This window comes from Panthera tigris, chromosome D3 (genome assembly GCF_018350195.1).
Source record: "Panthera tigris isolate Pti1 chromosome D3, P.tigris_Pti1_mat1.1, whole genome shotgun sequence".
Taxonomy (NCBI): domain Eukaryota; kingdom Metazoa; phylum Chordata; class Mammalia; order Carnivora; family Felidae; genus Panthera; species Panthera tigris.
The window spans coordinates 50,036,903-50,055,450 of NC_056671.1; the positions used below are offsets into that span (position 1 = coordinate 50,036,903).

Consider the following 18,548-nt stretch of genomic DNA (forward strand, 5'->3'; position numbering starts at 1 on the left):
TATATTCTTAAATGAAGTTAAAACCTAATTAAAGGGTTTATGTTTATGTCCTTAGTTGTAACTACAAAACACAGTGGTACTTTATAGTTGCATACTCAACAGATTGCCATTTCCGCCTAATACTCATTGTGCCCACATACCTATGATGGTATGCACATGCATCTGCACGTACATGATTATTACCAAATAAATATCACTACTTTCAAGTTCCTAATTGAACCTCTAAATGGGGAGCCAAATTAAGCTGCACTGTATCTAAGAGAATATCTTGAGACTGAGAAGTCTACAGCACTAGCTGACAAATAAACTTTATATTAGGACAACCTAACCAAAATGATTTACTAAAGTCATTTGAAATCTCTGTGGAAATTAACACAGATAAAAAATATAGGTCGTTTCATACATGTTAAAACACTCTGAACAACAAAACTCACTTCTTCATACAAAAATAAACTGTCACTGAAAAGTACAGTTTTCCCTGATTCTAAATATAGCTAACATTATGAATGGCCATTCTTAAAGGATTTCTGGAGCTTGGCTAGAACAGACACAAATTGTAGCTTGTGATTTAGTTGTTAGTGGGAAGCACAAGGAAGAAGTGAGTAGGAGAAAAAGCCAAAGCCCACATATTTGATTTTTAAGTCTCTGTCCACCCAAATGCCAAATTCTAGCAGTTAATTATTTATTTGTCTTCCTAAAAAAGAAAATACCATACTTATTAAAATAAAAAACAAAAAACAGAGGCATAGTGATATTTGAACCATTTAAAATTTTCTTAACCCATAACACCTCACCATAATGTTTATGTAGGCTAAAATATTTCTCAATGATTTCCTTTCCCAATCAAGCGTCATTTCAGCTTAATCCTCTCATGGTTAGTGAGAGAATTCTGTAGGGCACTCAGTTCAGCTTCCCAGCTGAAAATCATGAAAATAAAAATTTGTTATGACTTTGAAATGCCATTTCTGTTAACTGCTATTTGCAGAAGCAGATGAGCATTAAAAAAATTTTTTTTTAATTTTGGTTTTGGTTAAAGAAGATAAAAATCTCACACAGATACTGTATGGAAATACAACTCTTTGTAATGTCTACTCTTTAAATTATAATGTCTACTTTAAAATTATATAAGCATAATATATACAATTTTCCAATGAGCTGAAATATTGGGATCAGTAGCTAAAACGTGAAATTTCCTACTGCTTCAAGTTCGTTTTAGAATCCTTAAGTTACAAAAGACCATTGTTGTTTCTAAAATACAATGTTTCTCCAAATAAATTCCAACTTGGTAAATAATAGAATCTCCACTTTCATACGCTCGGTTGGTAAAATGTTCTTACATTTAGTTAGGAAGACATGACAGCCTGTTTTAGACAACCAAACTATTTAGGGCTTCTTGACTAATTTAGTCCCTGGGCATCTGGTTCGGAATGACTGACATTTAGGTTTCAGAAGAACTTGACTTCCCATCCTTAATCCCACATCTGATTGAGGGGATTTTGCTTAAAAATGTTTCCTTACTTCCTGTTTCTAGATGGGTAAAATCTCAACTCACCTGCTCGCTATCTATCCATCCTTCTCTCCCTGTGACTCACCTATCTTACCAAAGCTTTATATCACCTTTTTATCCACTTACCCTACACCTTGAGCTGTTGGTATTTACTTTCAGGTGCCTATTGTGACACTAGGCCACTGCATCTGGCATTCCCCTCAGGCTAGAATTGTGGTTCTCAATTGAAGTAATTTTGTCTCCCCCCCCACCCCCCCGCAAGGGGACATCTGGCCATTCCTGGGACATTTTTGGTTGCCACAATTGGGAAGTGCTACTGACTTCTAATGGATAGAGGCCAGGGAGGCTGCTAAACACCCTATGATACACAGGATAGGCCCCACAGAAAAGATTTATCTGATCCAAAATATCAAGGGTGCCAACACTGAGAAACTCTGGGCTTGAATACCTTTCCCTTCGCCCTGAACCTGGAAAACACGAAGTGGAAAAGCCACCTTCGATGACTTCTGAAAGTCCTGGAGGCAGAGCTGTTGGCCGGTCCGGGACACACCACTAGCACTGTTTCCAGAATTATATGGCTTGCTATTGGTCCGTATGTCTGTTCTCCTGGCTGTGGACACACATACACGCCCCTCCTCAGGGGCCCTGCTTTGTCAACGTTTGTGTCACTGGTATACAGTCTAATGCCTGACACAGAGCAAGCAAGAGATAAATGCTTTTGACTTGGTGGTCAGATGAGTGAATGAATGAGAAACCCTCGACCTTGTATCACATTATAAAAATCATTCCAGGTTTGGAGAAAAACATCTTGTTTACATGGTAGCTATTATTTTTTTTTCCATTGAATCATATACTGGGAGTATAAACTAGCTCAGTTTCCCAAACTACAGTGATTCATACACCATCTTTCCAAGGCTGCCATATCCTCATATTTCTATATCATGAGTCACTTAACATTTATCTTGACATTCACTCCCTTTTAAAAAACTTAATTTATTATAAAAGTACTGTAAATGGAAAGCCAGCATCACCTGCCATAAATATAACTGTAAAAATAAACACAACAGGATCCTTGCACTCTGGCAGTCTCTACTCGATGGAGGAACATCTAAAGACTGTGGTCTCTAGCCTTCTCTAGAGGCTTCCCTACATTATCAACTGAAATCATTGTACCTGTGCACTTTTGAAACACTGAGCTGGAGAGATAGAAGTGAATGAGGAAGTGAGAGCATTCAGTCATTCAATCTGGCAGACATTTCATGAAGGTCTACTGGATGCCTGGTGATGTATTTCCTTGGAAAAGATAATGAACAAACCCAGAGATGGCCTTGATATCATTAGGTGATGGAGGCAGATACTAATGGTTCACGGGAGCAGATGTACAAAGCAACTGTAGTAAGAGTACGAAGAAGTGAATCAAGGGCATCCAAACCAGTCCAGTCCTCAAAGTCTGGAGGGAGTAGTGAATACAAGAGACATTTTGGAGGTAAAATGAGAGGAACCTGAGAACTGAACCTATCAGTGGCTGGATGGAGGGCACGGGAAGGCAAGTAGACCGTGATTTGGGGAGACTGGGGACGTGGCCCTGCTCCCATGAAATAGGACCTTGATCAAGAATCACAGGTTGAAGGAAATGATAGCTTGCTTTGGATGCACTGGGTTAGGGGATGGACTGTTAAGTAATAATGTCATGAGAACTTAGAGGAGAAGTACAGGTTTGTGGCCCTGTTCAACTTCTTAAATGCTAAGCCCCAGTTCCTTCATCTGTGAAATGGGGCTGATGGCACCATCTGCCTGGTGTGTCTGGAGTATAAAAATTTTGTTTTGAATGTTTATTGTATGCCGACATTGTTCTGAGGGCTTTGATGAGAAAAAAATAACATTTATTGAGATTGAGTATTAATTATGTGTCAGGCACACTGCTAAGCACTATGCATTATCGTATTCAGTCCTCACAGTAATCCCATAAGGCAGGTGGATTTTTTTTAAGCCTCATTTTCCAGATAAGGAAACCAAGGCTTAGGGAGGTGAGGAAGTTTGCCCACTGACACCCAGCCATAAGTAGCAGAGACAAGATTTGAACCCAGGTCTCTCGGGAGTCCAGAGTCTGTACCATTAATTGCTCCACTGTATTAGGACCTTCCAAGAAAATGCGAATATGTGCATGACATGGGTGCATCCAGGTAGTGTAGGCAGACAGAAAGCCATACTTCAAGATGAGGAAGAAGTGGGAGCTGAGCATGAATGTGGACTGTCCTTTCGAGGAGTATGGTGCTGAAACGAAGAAGAAAATCTTGGAATGTGAAGGTTCCTTCGGGGTTCCTGTTCAGGGTAAAGGGGAACACATCAGCCTCACAAAATATTGGGAGCAAGAAGGCAGATATATTGTCTATGTAACATAGTCTTTGCATATCTCAGGGAAGGCAGAGACTATGATGGGTGACCAGGGAGGGGTTGTGGACTGACTCTCAAAGAGTGAGGATCGCCCTGCTATTCAGAGATGGGAAAGGAAATCTGCAGGCAGAGGAAACAACGGGAACAGAAGAACACAGAGCTTCAGATTTGTACAAGGAATTGCACGTGGCTGTATGAATGCCGGGCATCTTTGCTCCTCAGCAGGAAGCAAGGAATCCCAGGAGGTTAGACCCAAAGAAGGCTTTGAGACCAATGTCACGGAGTGTTTGGATCGCCATGTTAACGGGCTCTGATGTCATCCTATGGGTGATGGAGCGCCATTTTACCCCAGGGGACACACAGCATGTTTATAAAGACACTTGTGGGGTTTGTAGAAAGGAACCTGTAGAGAAGGGAAGACCAAGACAGAGGGACACAGGAGAAAATGTTGCTGACAGCACAAGTGAAAACAGGAAGGCTTGGAAAACAAGAAGTAGAATTCTTTCTTTGCCATGAGAAAAGGATGAGGAGGAGTAAAAGTGATAGTGCCCACCCAGTAGACGCGGAGGCTGGATTTACGATGGCGACAGGGGAAAACAATAGCTAATATGAATTGGGCACAGTGCTGCATGCTTTATACCTCGTGTTACATAACCCGTACAGCCATCCCATAAGGGAGGTCATAGTATTGGGCCCGTTCACAGATCTGGGGACTGAGGTTTCAGCTTAATACACTGAAGGTCAAATAGCCCACAACGGGCAGTGCCAGGATTTACACCTCCTGAAGCAGAGTGTGAGTCATCAGTAGTCCTACCCGAGAAGGGCACGAGATGGGCCATAAAGAGAAAGGAGTGGAGAAAAGAAAATGCCAGGAATAGGCACCACCGAGTGATGCAAAAAGAAGTCAGGTGGAGGTAAAACACTGAAGCCTGGCAGATGTGGTAGGTACCGCTTTAGGCCTGGAAAACCTGAACAATGGATATTTTTCTAAACCCACAGATTGAAGTAAAATAAAAAACTGAATCTCAGTAAGCATTTCAATGATTAGGAGTTCAATCGCTTGTAGGTGTCATATATCCTGGGAGAATGACAACTGAAATTACTTTTGACAGAAAGAAAACTGTGAATTCTAATAGAAATAAAAGAATCTCGGGCCTGCACGAGGCCTGAAGAAGTCACAGTAATTTATCCCTGGCCTCAGGCAGAATTACCATAAACCATCTGAGATAGATACATTTTTTTTTCTGTTAAATGACTTTCAGAAATGGAAGGTTTTCCATAATTTTCCCTAGTAACTCATTGTTGTGTTTAATAATTTCACTGTCAAGAAGCTATTGCTCACACATGATTCTATCGTTGCGAATCCATTTCCACATCCATCTCATCAGGGGGTGGTGCATAGCTGCTTCTGTCCACTGCAACATAAATTCAACCACGATGACATAGGACTTCAGGCTTCCATTCTCTAAACTAAACGCAGTCTCTCTGGCTTTTCAATTTGGTTGTTCTGCTTTAGTAAAACTATCTTTAATTCTCGATGCCTCTTTCTTGTCATGAAACAGCCAGGCTGAATGAGGTAAGAATACTGCTGTGTGCACACAAGATGAAGACCCATTTCTGTATTTCACAATGAAGAGTGTGGATGAAAGAGAAATACTTATGTTGGGGGGATGAGCTATACCTACATAGAATGTGTGCAACTTGGCACTCAAGACAGAATACTAAAAAATACCCCATGTTCTCATACCAAAATATGCATCCATGCTAAGTTTACTGGCATTTAAGAATGGCACGTCCTACAGTAATGGAAGAGGTGAAAAGACATACGTGTTTCAAATATCACTGAACCAGAAGTCCTACTGCAAAAACTAAATTTCAACCATTTCCAACCCAGAAGATTCCTGGAAAAAGAATCGTTGATACCTGGAAGTTAACAGGTGCAACGTAATAGGCATACATCTAACGCCTAAGTAAGGCTCTCAGCTAAGTTCAGTTGTGAATAAAGTAATCTCGATTGTTCGTACTACTTTAGTAAGGTGTTTCTAGCACAATCTTGCATATGTAATTAATTGCAATAGTAATGTTTTCTTCGATCCAATTCAAGTGAATGCTACTAAGGCAAATGAAGCATCATAAAAACCAACTCCTAAAATCCTTGTCAATATTATTTATTGTGGTAAGTATAATGTTTCCTTTTGACATACATAATCTGAGGTCTCATTACTATAAAAGCTGGCTCAGCCAGAAATCTACAAAGCACAAATGTCTATGTGTTAGCACTTTGATAATTCTTCAAACAATGACTACTGATGGTCAATAATGACCTTGAGAATCTCTTAAGAAAATGGGCAGAACAGAATAAGGAGTGTAAAAGATTCATTAGGGGCAGAGTTTTCAGGAAAGGATAAAAGTGGGGCTTAAACTGAAGATGAAGAACTGGAAGGTTCCAAATCAAGAAAAAAGGTGCAAGGCATTCCTGGTAGAAGGAATCACATGAACAAAAAATGTCGAGGTGTGTAAGAGGACAGTGGGTTGAGGTCTGTCACAGTGAGATGAACATTTGGAATTAACCAAAATACCCATTCCCTCTCAGACTGTGACACTACATGGTATTTCACTGCTGTCAACATTTTATGCCTTTCCAACAAAAATTATGCCAGAAGTCTGTTTTTCTCCATTTACAACTTTAAAGCCTTGTCAGTGGAATTAATGTCATTGCTAGTCTTCAAACCTGCTCAGTAAGTTAATCATAAAGTTAAGGGGCAAGTTTTAATAAAGGGGATAATCTCCTTTAACAAAACCAGTCTATCCACAGAGACTACAAACACTCCACCACACACATGTTATGTGTGGCCTCTCAAAAATATTAATGTTAAAATTTATCCTAAATTCATGCACCCATTATTTGGGCATGATTCTTAATTTAATTCTTCACAAAAACCTTTGAATGTGAGGGAAAACTGAGAAAATGCCAAGAATTAAAAAAAAGTTAAATACAGATGCATCTAATTAACTTAGTTGATTACACACTATTTATTATATGGACTAACAATGACTCATCCCGTATGCATACATAATTCAACTAATGTGAAGTTCGGCAGAAAATAGCACAAGAGTTCTTTAAAAAAACTGACGTTGAATAATACTGTGGATTTGTTATTACCTGGAGATAAACTGCATGTGATACCGCGTACCTTTATGATTAAAAACAAATTCAAATAGTTTTTGGTTGGCTTACTTCTCTATCAAGTCCAGCTGCCACGGTGATAATATCACCAGTCTCATTGTTGATTGTAAACATGTTGGGCGAAGGGGTGCTTGGAGCCTGGGACAGGATTCTGTACCTCAACATCCCGTTTAGGGCGTTTGGATCATCAGCATCAATAGCAGTGACTGTCATCACGTATGTCCCTAGACACAGTATACATGGAAAATGAATGGTCACCCTTCACTTCGGTCTCCTAAATAGATATACCTCAAAGGTATATTTGCCTTCTTGATCAATCTTCATTTTACTTCTTCAAAACAAACATTTAATCATTTAGACTTGATTAAAAATGCTACCCATAAGAACAGTACTCACTTTAAAAAATATAAAACACGGTTTAAATTCTTGAAAGGAAAACTATTAAAAATGTATACATTTATAAAGGTTCATTTTTTCCATAACTTAGAAGACAAGTTCACTCTACGACTCAAAGAAAGGATCACTTCAGACCTTTATTCATATAAAGTGCAAACAATAATACAGAATGCAACATATTTTATGACCACTGATACCTTTTCCTATGTCATATTTTCTTCTGCTATACAGTAACATCAGAAATGACACACTGAGCATGATTCTCCTCAATGTCTAAGTCACTTTCTGAAAGTAAGCTGTGTGCACAACGAGGCACACTCCATTTACTCAGGTCATAAGGAATCATTCCATGCGTTACTGTTTTGGTACATTGAATAGGGGTTTGGCATTGTGGTTCGTTATTTCCTAGGAGATTACAAGAGCACTGTAACAAACTCAGGGACTTCAGCTATATTAGATATTTTGGAAAGGAAATCTACAAAGCATCAGAACCAAATAAGTTCAAACTAGCTACACAAATTGTGTAATTTAGAAGCAGAGAGCAAAGTAGTTACTATTTAGGAAGGTCTGTTCTGTGGGAAATTTAGAAGAACGGGAGTAAAAAATTTTCCATCTCTAACTTACCTTCTTCACGAGTGCTCTAAGCCCAGTTCTGCTTTAGAACCTCTCCATGGTATAGTTTTGCCCCAGAATTCACAGTCTTGACCACATTATTCAAATCTCGTTTCAGAGTTTGCTCCTCTAAGCAAGACGCTCTTATTATGTGCCATCTCTACACCCTTATTATTTTTTAAAAAAAAAACTTCATTGCATATTTCCTTGCTTCCTTTTATTCTTCTCCCCTAGAATGTAAGCTCCAGTAGGGTCGGAGCTGTTACCCACAGGGCTGGAACAGTGCCCAGCACACAGCACAGACCCTACAAACATTTGTTGAATGAACAAATGAATGGTTAAAAAAAAATATGTTCCCGGATGTTGAGCCAAAATACTGATTATAATGCAGTTTAACTCAAGATTCTTACAGAACAACCACAAGAAATATATGCATGAAGCGTCTCTACTTCTCATGAAGATTGAGTCTTTTATTTGGTGGGGGGGCTTTAATGGAAATTCATGATGAAATGCATAATAAATATATCTTTAATGGTTTACTTCTGACAATTTTTGTGAAGCAGTACTTTTTAATAGAAATAACAGAGGAAAAAAATAAATGATTAAACCAAAAAAAATTTTCCCCATGTTAAAAAAACTTTATCTCTAGAATATGTGGACAAGACTTGTGTTTTAGTAAGGATACGTTTAATATTCTTTGATTTTATAGTATTTTAAAATACCAAAGAAAGCTACTCCAGAATGTGCCTCAGAAGGAGCCACAGATGGTTGAACTTCCCACACAGTCCTGTCCTCCCCTGTGGCTCCCCTCACCCCCACCTCTTCTTCCTTTCTGAGGATATAGACAAGTGCATTTGGATTGAGAAAAAAATGCCAGTTAAAGCATATTCAGTTATAGGCATAAATTGGGCATATGCATGAGAGCTACTGGTATAAATTGATATAGATGACAAGGATAATATGTAGCACAATTTTAAATATTGAGGCTTTTTTTAATACAAAATCAAAATAATAATAATAATAATAATAATAATATAGCTAATGAAGTCCCTCTAAACACCAAATCATCTCAGGAAGGTTGGAGAAACCCTCTCTCCTTTTCCCATCTCTCTCTGAACGGATTTTCATGTCCACAAGTTTTCCAAACTAAACTGGCCCCCCCTAGGCTTGCTCTTGTGAAGTCTACAGTGTTTTCAGTACAAGAATCGAAAATCTTAGTCAAACACCACTTCACAATGGTGAGAAGCTTTGGCAATCGCTGCTTCTAGGCTAGGACACTTTCCATGACACTAAGCTGAAAAGCGCAGGCTGCAGAAGACATTCGGGTCATGCACAAGTAAATAACCAGTGTGTCCACAGGGCAGTGATCACAGCTGCCTCCAGCCCCCTTTCCGCTTTTGGCTTTACCTCACTGCCTGGTCCCAGGAATACCAACTACCTTTCAGACTCTCTGACTGCGTTTCACGTGCTGCTCCGACTAATATGATAAAATCTGTACTTTATGAATGGAAAGCCATTCCGGTGCTCACTTTTTCCTGCCCTGACTTTATGAACCACAGCCAAATGAAAGGAACCCATAGATCCTATACTATAGAACCAAAAATACTGTAGTGTGTACTTTTTCAAAGGTGGGAAGTGTTTTCTCTCTTCAGTGGGTTTTTTCCTAAGTTACCTTCTTTTTTCCCTAAAATCATTTTGTATGAAAGAAAATAACACTAAAAAGGCTCACATGATTTCTCCTTTTGCTTATACCCCAGTGCTGTATTACACTGCATTTCCTGAATCTCTGAGTTATGATTTTCAAACTTACCGGGCTTGGACCCCTCAGGAACTGTCCCATTCCAAACCTGGTGTAAGAACTCTGGTCTGTTATCGTTCATATCAATAACATTGATGACAATGTCAATGGGGTTCTCCACTTGGTTCCCGTTAATATCCACTGCATGTGCCCTCAACTGCAAAAGTAATTAGAAGACAAAACTATTTAACAGGTTTATGTCTCCAGTGAGAAGACAAAACAGACAATGACTGCACTACCAAAATAGCAAGGATGAACCAAGAAAGTGAAAAAAAAGCTACTCTCCCCGTCAAAATTTAAGTTAGCCAAACTTCATATGATTAGGATAGATATAGTAGTAAAAAGCCAGCAAATGCTGTCTGCTAGGCATTGTGCTCAGAGTTGTATGGATTTTAACTCATTTATTCCATATATGAAAGAGTAAGGCAGAAATGATAACTACTTGAAGGTGAAGAAATTGAGCTTCAGAAAAAGCCAGTTCTGTCCAGTTCCCAAATCCTTTTGCTAAATCCGTACATATGAGTCCGGGTAATTAACAATGTACTGGCACAGAGTAGTTGTAAAGATTAAGAGAACAGAACAGAATTTAGAAAGAATTTGGTGCGCGTAGGGAATTTTGACACTGGGTGTTTTTGTTTGTTTGTTTGTTTTAATTGTAAAATCACTCATAAACATTAAAAGTGCCTGCGTATTATATAAGACTGTTGTTCCTCTCCCAAGCCCGAGTTCTCAGTTTTACAGGTATTCTAAATATTTCATTTCTTTTTCTCTTTAAATAAATAGAGTCACTTGGCTACTTTTGGCAGAATATCCTCAAAATCTTTTAATCCAGCACATAGAGATCCATTGCATTCTTTGCAATAGCTGTGTAGTGCTCCATTGAATTGTTTCTTTTTAACTGGAATGCTTCTGTGATTTTCCTGGTGATGTTGCCTGTTGGTTTCTGTTGGGCAGGCTTCAAGTTAAAGACACATCAACATATCCCCCTTTTCTTCATTTAGAAGTTATTTAATGCATGAAGCAATGCAAATTTTATTATTGCCTTTCAACACCAATAAAAATAATCCTTTTTTCCTTCACTTAATATATTACATTAATAGAGTCTTAATACTGAAACATTCTTGCAATTCTATAATTGAGTCTATTTTTTTTTTATGAGTATCTCTTAATTATGTGGTGGCAGTAAGAATCTGCAGAGGAAGAATTTGCCCCAAAACTGACCTGAAAATATTTATTTCCTGGTCTTAACCACAGGAGTTCAAATAATGAGAATTCATTCAGGAATAATTATTTAGAAGTTTTGTATTGATATTATTTATATTCATAAATTTGAGACTAGTCTAATTAGAGACTGGTCTATTGTGTGCTATCTTTATCAAGTTTCTGTATTAATGAGATTTTGTTTTTATGGAAGGTTTGAAAGTTTGACTCCTTTCTTAAACCTTTAGAACAATAAAAAAGCGTCAGCATTATATGTTCCTTAAGGATTTTATTTATTTATTTTTTCTTTAAGGATTTTAAAAGAACTGGTTGATGAAACAATCAAGCCTTTGGAAGAAGGGAGTGTTGAGTAATATTCAAGGCAGAAAACACTGTTGTTTAATTTTTTTAAATGTTTGCACCCAATGTGGGGCTCAAACTTATGACCCCGAGATCAAGACTTGGATGCTCTATCACCTGGACCAGCCAGGTGCCCACCCTCCGCTTTGTGAGTAACCTTCATTTGACTTATTTTTTTATGCTCTGCATCCAACATGGTGCTTGAGCTCATGACCCTGAGATCAAGAGTTGCACGCTCCACTGACTGAGCCAGGCAGGTGCCCCTTGAAAACATTTTAAATTTCTCATACACTTATTCACATGTTTAGATCAGGGGGAGTCCTGCTCTACTACATACCAAAATTTTAATAATTTTCAAAACTTCAATCATTTAAAAAGTTTTTACAAGTGCAGGGGCACCTGGGTGGCTCAGTCAGTTAAGCATCCAACTTCAGCTCAGGTCATGATCTCACTGTTTGTGGGTTCGAGCCTTGCGATGGGCTCTGTGCTGACAGCTCAGAGCCTGGAGCCTGCTTCGGATTCTGTGTCTCCCTCTCTCTCTGCCCCTCCCCTACTCCCGCTCTGTCTCTCTCAAAAATAAACATTAAAAAAATTTAAAAAGTTTTTAGTGCAAAAATTCAACACATATGTTACTATGCAAAGTAAGAATCTAGAAACAAACACATACATATGTGGAATAAAAAGTTTTGAAAGACTAAGTGTAGATGATAAATTCCTGGGAATACTAATTCAATACATGGGACGATTGACTATAAAGGAAAAACAAAGTGGTTCTATATATACCTCTCTCCTTTTAGTAAAATAAACCCGACAGAGGTTAAAAATATAGAGGCTAAATACATACATACATACATACAAAAGAGAAAATTGGGTAGATTAGCATCTTGGGGTAGAGAAGGTTTTTAACAACCATCTCTAAAACCAGATTGTATGATAAAATTGAAAAACACAATTTTGCAATGCAAGAACTATGAACTATAGTAGGGTAAAAATTATTAACAAAGCTTAAAAACAAACAACAAAAGGGGAAAATATGTGACAAATTAAATATTAATATCCCTTACTGTTAAGAGGTTCCTAACAGTAAAAAAAAAAAAAAAAAAGAAAAAAAAAAAAGGAAACAATCCAAAAGAAATTTCAACACAGGAGTAGGGAATTCACTACGATTAGATATTCAACTTAGCCAACTTAAAGCATTAAGATCTTTTTTTTTCAAATAATATTGAATAAATAAATGCCTAGAATTGATAATGGTATGGAGAAAGTATATCTCCTATGTAATGGGTAGGTACTGCAACATAATACGACCATTCTAGAGAACAATTTCACAATATTTATCAGAATAATTCCAATTTCAGGAATTTATTCCAAGGATATAATGGGAAAATGTACAGAAAAGTGTTCATTGCCACATTATTTGTAGTTACAAAATAGAATAAAATAAACCAAATTACCTAAATATCTACCAATAGGCAATTAGTTAAAATTACATTACATTCATTCAACAAAGTAATATAAAGCAATCAAAAATGATGACATAAATAGATAATTATTTATTGACATGGAAAGATGCTAAATCTTAGGATTGCTGAGTGACAAAAGCGGGTTTCTGAGAATGATGCCAATTTCAACGAAATACATTTATGAATCTATGCAAAGAAAAAATCTTGCAGCATATCACCAAAGTGTTAAAAAAAAAAAGAAAAAGGTTGGTTCCACGTACTGAGATTACAAATCATTTTTACTTTCTTATTAATACTGCATTATTTTAAAAGTTTTTATAATGTGCATATATTGTCTAAAAATGATAATTTCATTAAAAGTTTTAGTTATTCATGCAGAAATTGGGGAAGTAATAAAGACCAACTTAGTTTTCTATATTAAAGTCATGAAAAAATATTTGAAATCTTGTTCTAGGAAATGTGCAAGCATGGCTAAAAAAAAAAAGAAATGAAAAATGCCTTGTGGAATTTATATTAATATTAGGCAATTCTTGAGTTTCAAAATACTCACTACAATTAATATTTAAAATGATTAAAAATCAGTTTCAAATATATACATATACGATATTTAAAAATATGACCATATAATTGTATACAAAAAGTGTGATAACCCAGTAAGAAAATGAATAAAACAGAAAAATAAAGAACATAAAAACAAACATAAGACATATAATAAGATAGGGGCACCTGGGTGGCTCAGTTGGTTAAGCGTTCAACTCTTGGTAACAGCTCGGGTCATGATCTCATAGTTCATGAGATCAAGCCCCACATCAGACTCCTTGCTGACAGCGTGGAGCCTGCTTGGGATTCTCTCTCTCTCTGCCCCTCCTCCACTTGCACACACTCTCTCTTTCCCTCTCTCTCAAAAATAAATAAATAAATACTTAAAAAAAGTACAGTCTATACATTTATTTATTTATTTATTTAAAAAAATTTTTTTTTACATTTATTTATTTTTGAGACAGAGAGAGACAGAGCATGAACGGGGGAGGGGCAGAGAGAGAGGGAGACACAGAATCGGAAACAGGCTCCAGGCTCTGGGCCATCAGCCCAGAGCCTGACGCGGGGCTCGAACTCACGGACCGCGAGATCGTGACCTGAGCCGAAGTCGGACGCTCAACCGACTGAGCCACCCAGGCGCCCCCAGTCTATACATTTAATGGAATATTATGCAGTAATTAAAAGTGATCTCCATATAATTTACACGCAACAATTTTGACTTCCTTCACATGAATTTGTTCTTGTAAGTCCTTAGCCACACTGACTTGTAAAGGGTAATGATATTTTACGCCATTTTACTTTCTTCTTTGCACTGTTCTTTACCATGGTACACATCAAGTCTATAAAACAATAATTATTACAACAAATTGAAAAGGCTACAAAGCACATTTCTGGTGTGCGAACTCTCAGCACCAAAGCATGAAGACCAATAGAAGAGGCAAATGTTACAGTCTACACAGTCAGAAGAGTACTAGTACAACAGATCATCAGCTGGCTGATATCTTACATGAAACCGGGCTATCAGCTCACGGTCCAGAGGCTTGGTTACTGACAGCTGGCCTGAGATGGGGTTGATAATGAAGATACCAGTCGGAGGCTGGTCAGCTCCTGGCCCCGTCACGCTATACCGTAGTGAAAGGTTTTTATCTCTATCGGACCTGATCTGAGGATCAAGAAGACAATCATATTAAATGAGAGACTAAATGAGCTCATTATCAGAGACAGGGCCTGTCATACCTTATGCCCTTTTTCAGTTACAAATTTACAGCATCTCTTCCCAGAAAACCAGTCCTGTTTCTCTCATCCTTGCTTCTTGGTGACAGGCTTCAAAAAGAGATGTCACCTATCACCAGGAAGACTGAGGGCAACATTCACATCTAAAAGAACACTCGCTTAGGAACAGGGCAAGAAGTCCAAATTAAGGAGTGTCAGTGTTTGAACTGAATCATATTCTATCCAGGGAGCTTGTAGGTTAGAATAGTTAACACAGGAACAGGCGTCCAATTTAATTAAAGTAAAACTTGTTTACTTTTTTGTATCAGTTAGGAGAAGAAAGAACTGTGTTAGGTCACAGTATGAAACAGCCTTATGTGAGAACTCTGATATGGTTGAGTTTAGGAGTCAGATTTCTGCACTTGTATTATAGTGACATTATTCACTGCAACCAAAGCTTTCCAAGTCATTTTAAGGTGGTACCTATTACTCAAAATTCTTTGTTAAATACCAAAACATACAAGAAAGGATTTTAAAATGCGTTTTTGTACTCTCAAAAATTATACCCACTATAGGCCCACTGCTTTCTCCTCCAAATATAACAGTTCTCAGGAAAAACAAGTTTATAGGTGAGCAGTCACAGGAACAGGCTATATAGAAAGGGAGTATGACGAATAGCACAGACAAGGGTCAACTGGCAATACCTTGGCAGGTGATAATAACAGATCTTTATGTATTAGGTAAATATACTTAACCCAATAGCAGAATCCAGTTTATTAATTTTCTTGTGAAGACAAAATTCTCTCTCAACTCATTGTCCATTAAAGTAGAAAAATAAAAAAAAACACCTTTATTTGGGGGCTATGTTGTTCATTGTTAAATCAAATTATAATGTGCATTAAAATAAAATATGCAATACAAATAAATGACTTATTAAAAGTGCAACTTTCAGTAAGTAGGTATAGGAACGCTAAACTAATCACACACAAATGGACATTCTAATAAATCGATATACAATAACTCTGTCCTTTTCCTTTTGCAATAAATAGTGGGTTGCTAATTTTACTAAACATGTATGAATACCTGTGATTTCTTTTTCTCTACATCTGATGGTACGCATTTAGAGTAATCAGAAAAAAAATTACTTCTCAGATTTATAAAAGCCTGTTTTTGCACAGCCTCAGGGATTCTGTTAATGGTATCAGAGGTCATTTTCTTTCTTCTTTAAAGAACTCGCAAATGCACTCAGTGCTGGCATTTTTAGCAATGATTGTCCCTTTATTTCTTCTTTGGCTCAAAAGCTATCTATAGAGGGCAAAGATCATCATGGAGAGCATGGCTTTCAGACACGGAAGCGAAGATGTGTATGTGTGTTGTGAGAAAGGGTATGGTACGGGTGTGGATACATGTTGGAGTTAGGGCTTATATATTCATACATTCAACAAACTCCATCGTCTGTGGTGTATGGGACCCACAGAGAGCTAGCTCTAACTATAAGTAATCTGAGGCAATTAAAAAAAAGAGGCTTTCTGCAACACTATAGACATTTCATCTACACACAAACATACAGTTTTAATACATGTTGTTAACTCTATCTTGTGATAAAACAGACAAAAACATTTCTAACGTATACTTGACCCATGCCATGGAGACAATTAAAATTGTGCCAGCCTACCCTGACAAGCTCTTGAGGAAAAGGTCCTCTGGAATTTTCTGGCAAGTTGATTGGAGGGATAACCCAGTCTCTCTTCTGCCTTTGTAGGTGGCCATTGTGCTTAGTCGCTTGTCTTGGGAATACTATTTCTTCAATTTCTTGTGATTCCTTTCCATTAAAATACAACAAGACATTGCTGAGTACTAGGAAAAACATTTTCTGAAAGGACAGCAATATCAATGGATACCTGACAGTGAAGGGTTCACTGTCAGGAACAAGAAAATATGCCTGGAGGCCCTCTCCTCATCCCTCTATTAAAATAATAGAAAACACCATAAAATTTAGGGGCTACCATGACGATTGAAGAATTGAATTCCAAACAATTTATTATGTAGCACAGCTGTGTAAACTATTTGCAGTTTCTATAAACCATCTTAGATAGGAGTTAATATTGAGCACAATTTAATAGTACCCTTTTATATATCTCTCATTAGTTTAAACCACAGTTCAGGTAATGTGCTACTGTACATTAAATTTAGATCTTGATGTGCTAAAATATAATTTGAATTCCAGGAGAAGTTTAATACATACTGCTAAGGCATGTCTCAAATATTTATGACCCTATTAAATCCCACAGAATTAATGCTGTAATTATTCTAAACCTATGTCAGCCATGATGGATGCTGTAGATGACCCACTTTGCACATTGGGTATTAATCTCTGCTGGATGTCAACATTTTCTTCTGTTTTCCCTTATATCTGTAGACACTTTAGCCATTAGCCCTTGCTGCTTCAGTGCAAATATCCACGCTAGTTTGCTGGACCACAGCGAATCATCAACAACAAAAGCGTTTTTTCACTCAATTAGTTACCAGCTTCTCACTCTGTATTCCCCAAGTGACATGATTCCCCTTAACAGTTAAGAGATTAATAAATTACATCTCCTATAATGAAAGTCGAGCATTGGTGCAAGAGAAAAATGCTATCTTTTCCACTGATATACTTATTCCTATTTGATTATGGGTGTGTATAAGACATTTACAATTAAACAGAAGTGAATGTGTGTATTCCTATCTCCCAAAGTACAATAAATATACAAAATGTAATAGTTATACTTCATGAAATTATGGACTTCAAAATAGATGACTGTGGTGCCCCCTCATTTGTTTCAAATTAACTCCACACGAACTAGAATATTCAGAAACTAATAATGTTATCATAGCTTTACTGAAGAAGTTATTGTGTCTTACTAAAACTCCTAATATAGTGACTTATACAAAACAAGTGCTCAATAAATGTCTGTTGCATTTAATCCAACTGTACTTTTGTTGGAAGTGTATCTATTTATTTTATCTTGGCTTATAGCAGCTTCCACCAGAGGGAGTATATCATTCCTAAAAGTTATGTCCGTAGTTTAAATAATTCATACTCCCCAATTTGATTATTCAGGGGCAAGACAAAAACCCAATATTCCTAGCTAGAAATGCTTCCTATTGCTACTGTACTGTGTATCTGTACTTCCCACTTAATAGACTTGACTGGTGACATCTTGCCAAGAACTATTTATTTTCTAGTTATATTTAACAGCTTGTAAAGCTTCTGAGAAATTTAAAGCAAACAACTACTTCTAATTTTAAATTAAGTTCTAAATCTCAAAGTATAAACAACCCTTTCAAACACAGTTTGAGATAGCTTAAATATACATTTAGTCTAAGTATCTTGTAAGATTAAAAAAACCCCACAAAATACTATTGAAGTGACTGAAGTTGATGAAAATTCAAATACTGGCCAAGGTGACGTATAAAGCAAGGTACATATTTAGTTCCAACTGAATACATCAGATTTTTGAACATGGCTTCGAAGCCATATTTGGATACTCCACCTTCACTGCATCCTCAGGTAAGGTTGGCTTGAGGCTCAATTTTACTGCTACTTGCCACTTTTCCTGAGTCTCTTTGTCTTGGGCATATATCAGGAACTTCGCATGCTCGGAGGAGAGGGGAAAGCTTCTGACGGCATACACCATGCCGTCTTCATCCACCTTAAAATCTGCTGGCTCACTGCTTTCATACTGTACTTTCCTTTTCCCATTGCAGTTGCTGAACTTTACTGTAAAAGATAATAAATATGTAAGTCTAGCAATAATACAAAGGCAGAAACACCTAACGTCTAACTAAGTCCATGAACCGCTTAGTAGTTTTAGTAGGCATAAAACACAAAAGTTT

General features: G+C 37.3%; 1 protein-coding gene across 4 annotated transcripts in view; it reads right to left on the reverse strand.

The window, feature by feature from the left end:
- The window catches only part of CDH2 (cadherin 2), a 213,670-nt gene that overhangs the window by 44,168 nt on the left and 150,954 nt on the right, over positions 1 to 18,548 (reverse strand). For all 4 annotated transcript variants that reach the window (XM_042962397.1, XM_042962399.1, XM_042962398.1 and 1 more), the window contains exons 3-7: positions 18,206 to 18,432; positions 16,345 to 16,491; positions 14,464 to 14,619; positions 9,907 to 10,051; positions 7,140 to 7,312 (exon numbers count right to left, since the gene is read on the reverse strand). In XM_042962397.1, the coding sequence (XP_042818331.1) occupies positions 7,140 to 7,312; positions 9,907 to 10,051; positions 14,464 to 14,619; positions 16,345 to 16,491; positions 18,206 to 18,432 (848 nt within the window). The remainder of the gene's footprint in view (positions 1 to 7,139; positions 7,313 to 9,906; positions 10,052 to 14,463; positions 14,620 to 16,344; positions 16,492 to 18,205; positions 18,433 to 18,548) is intronic.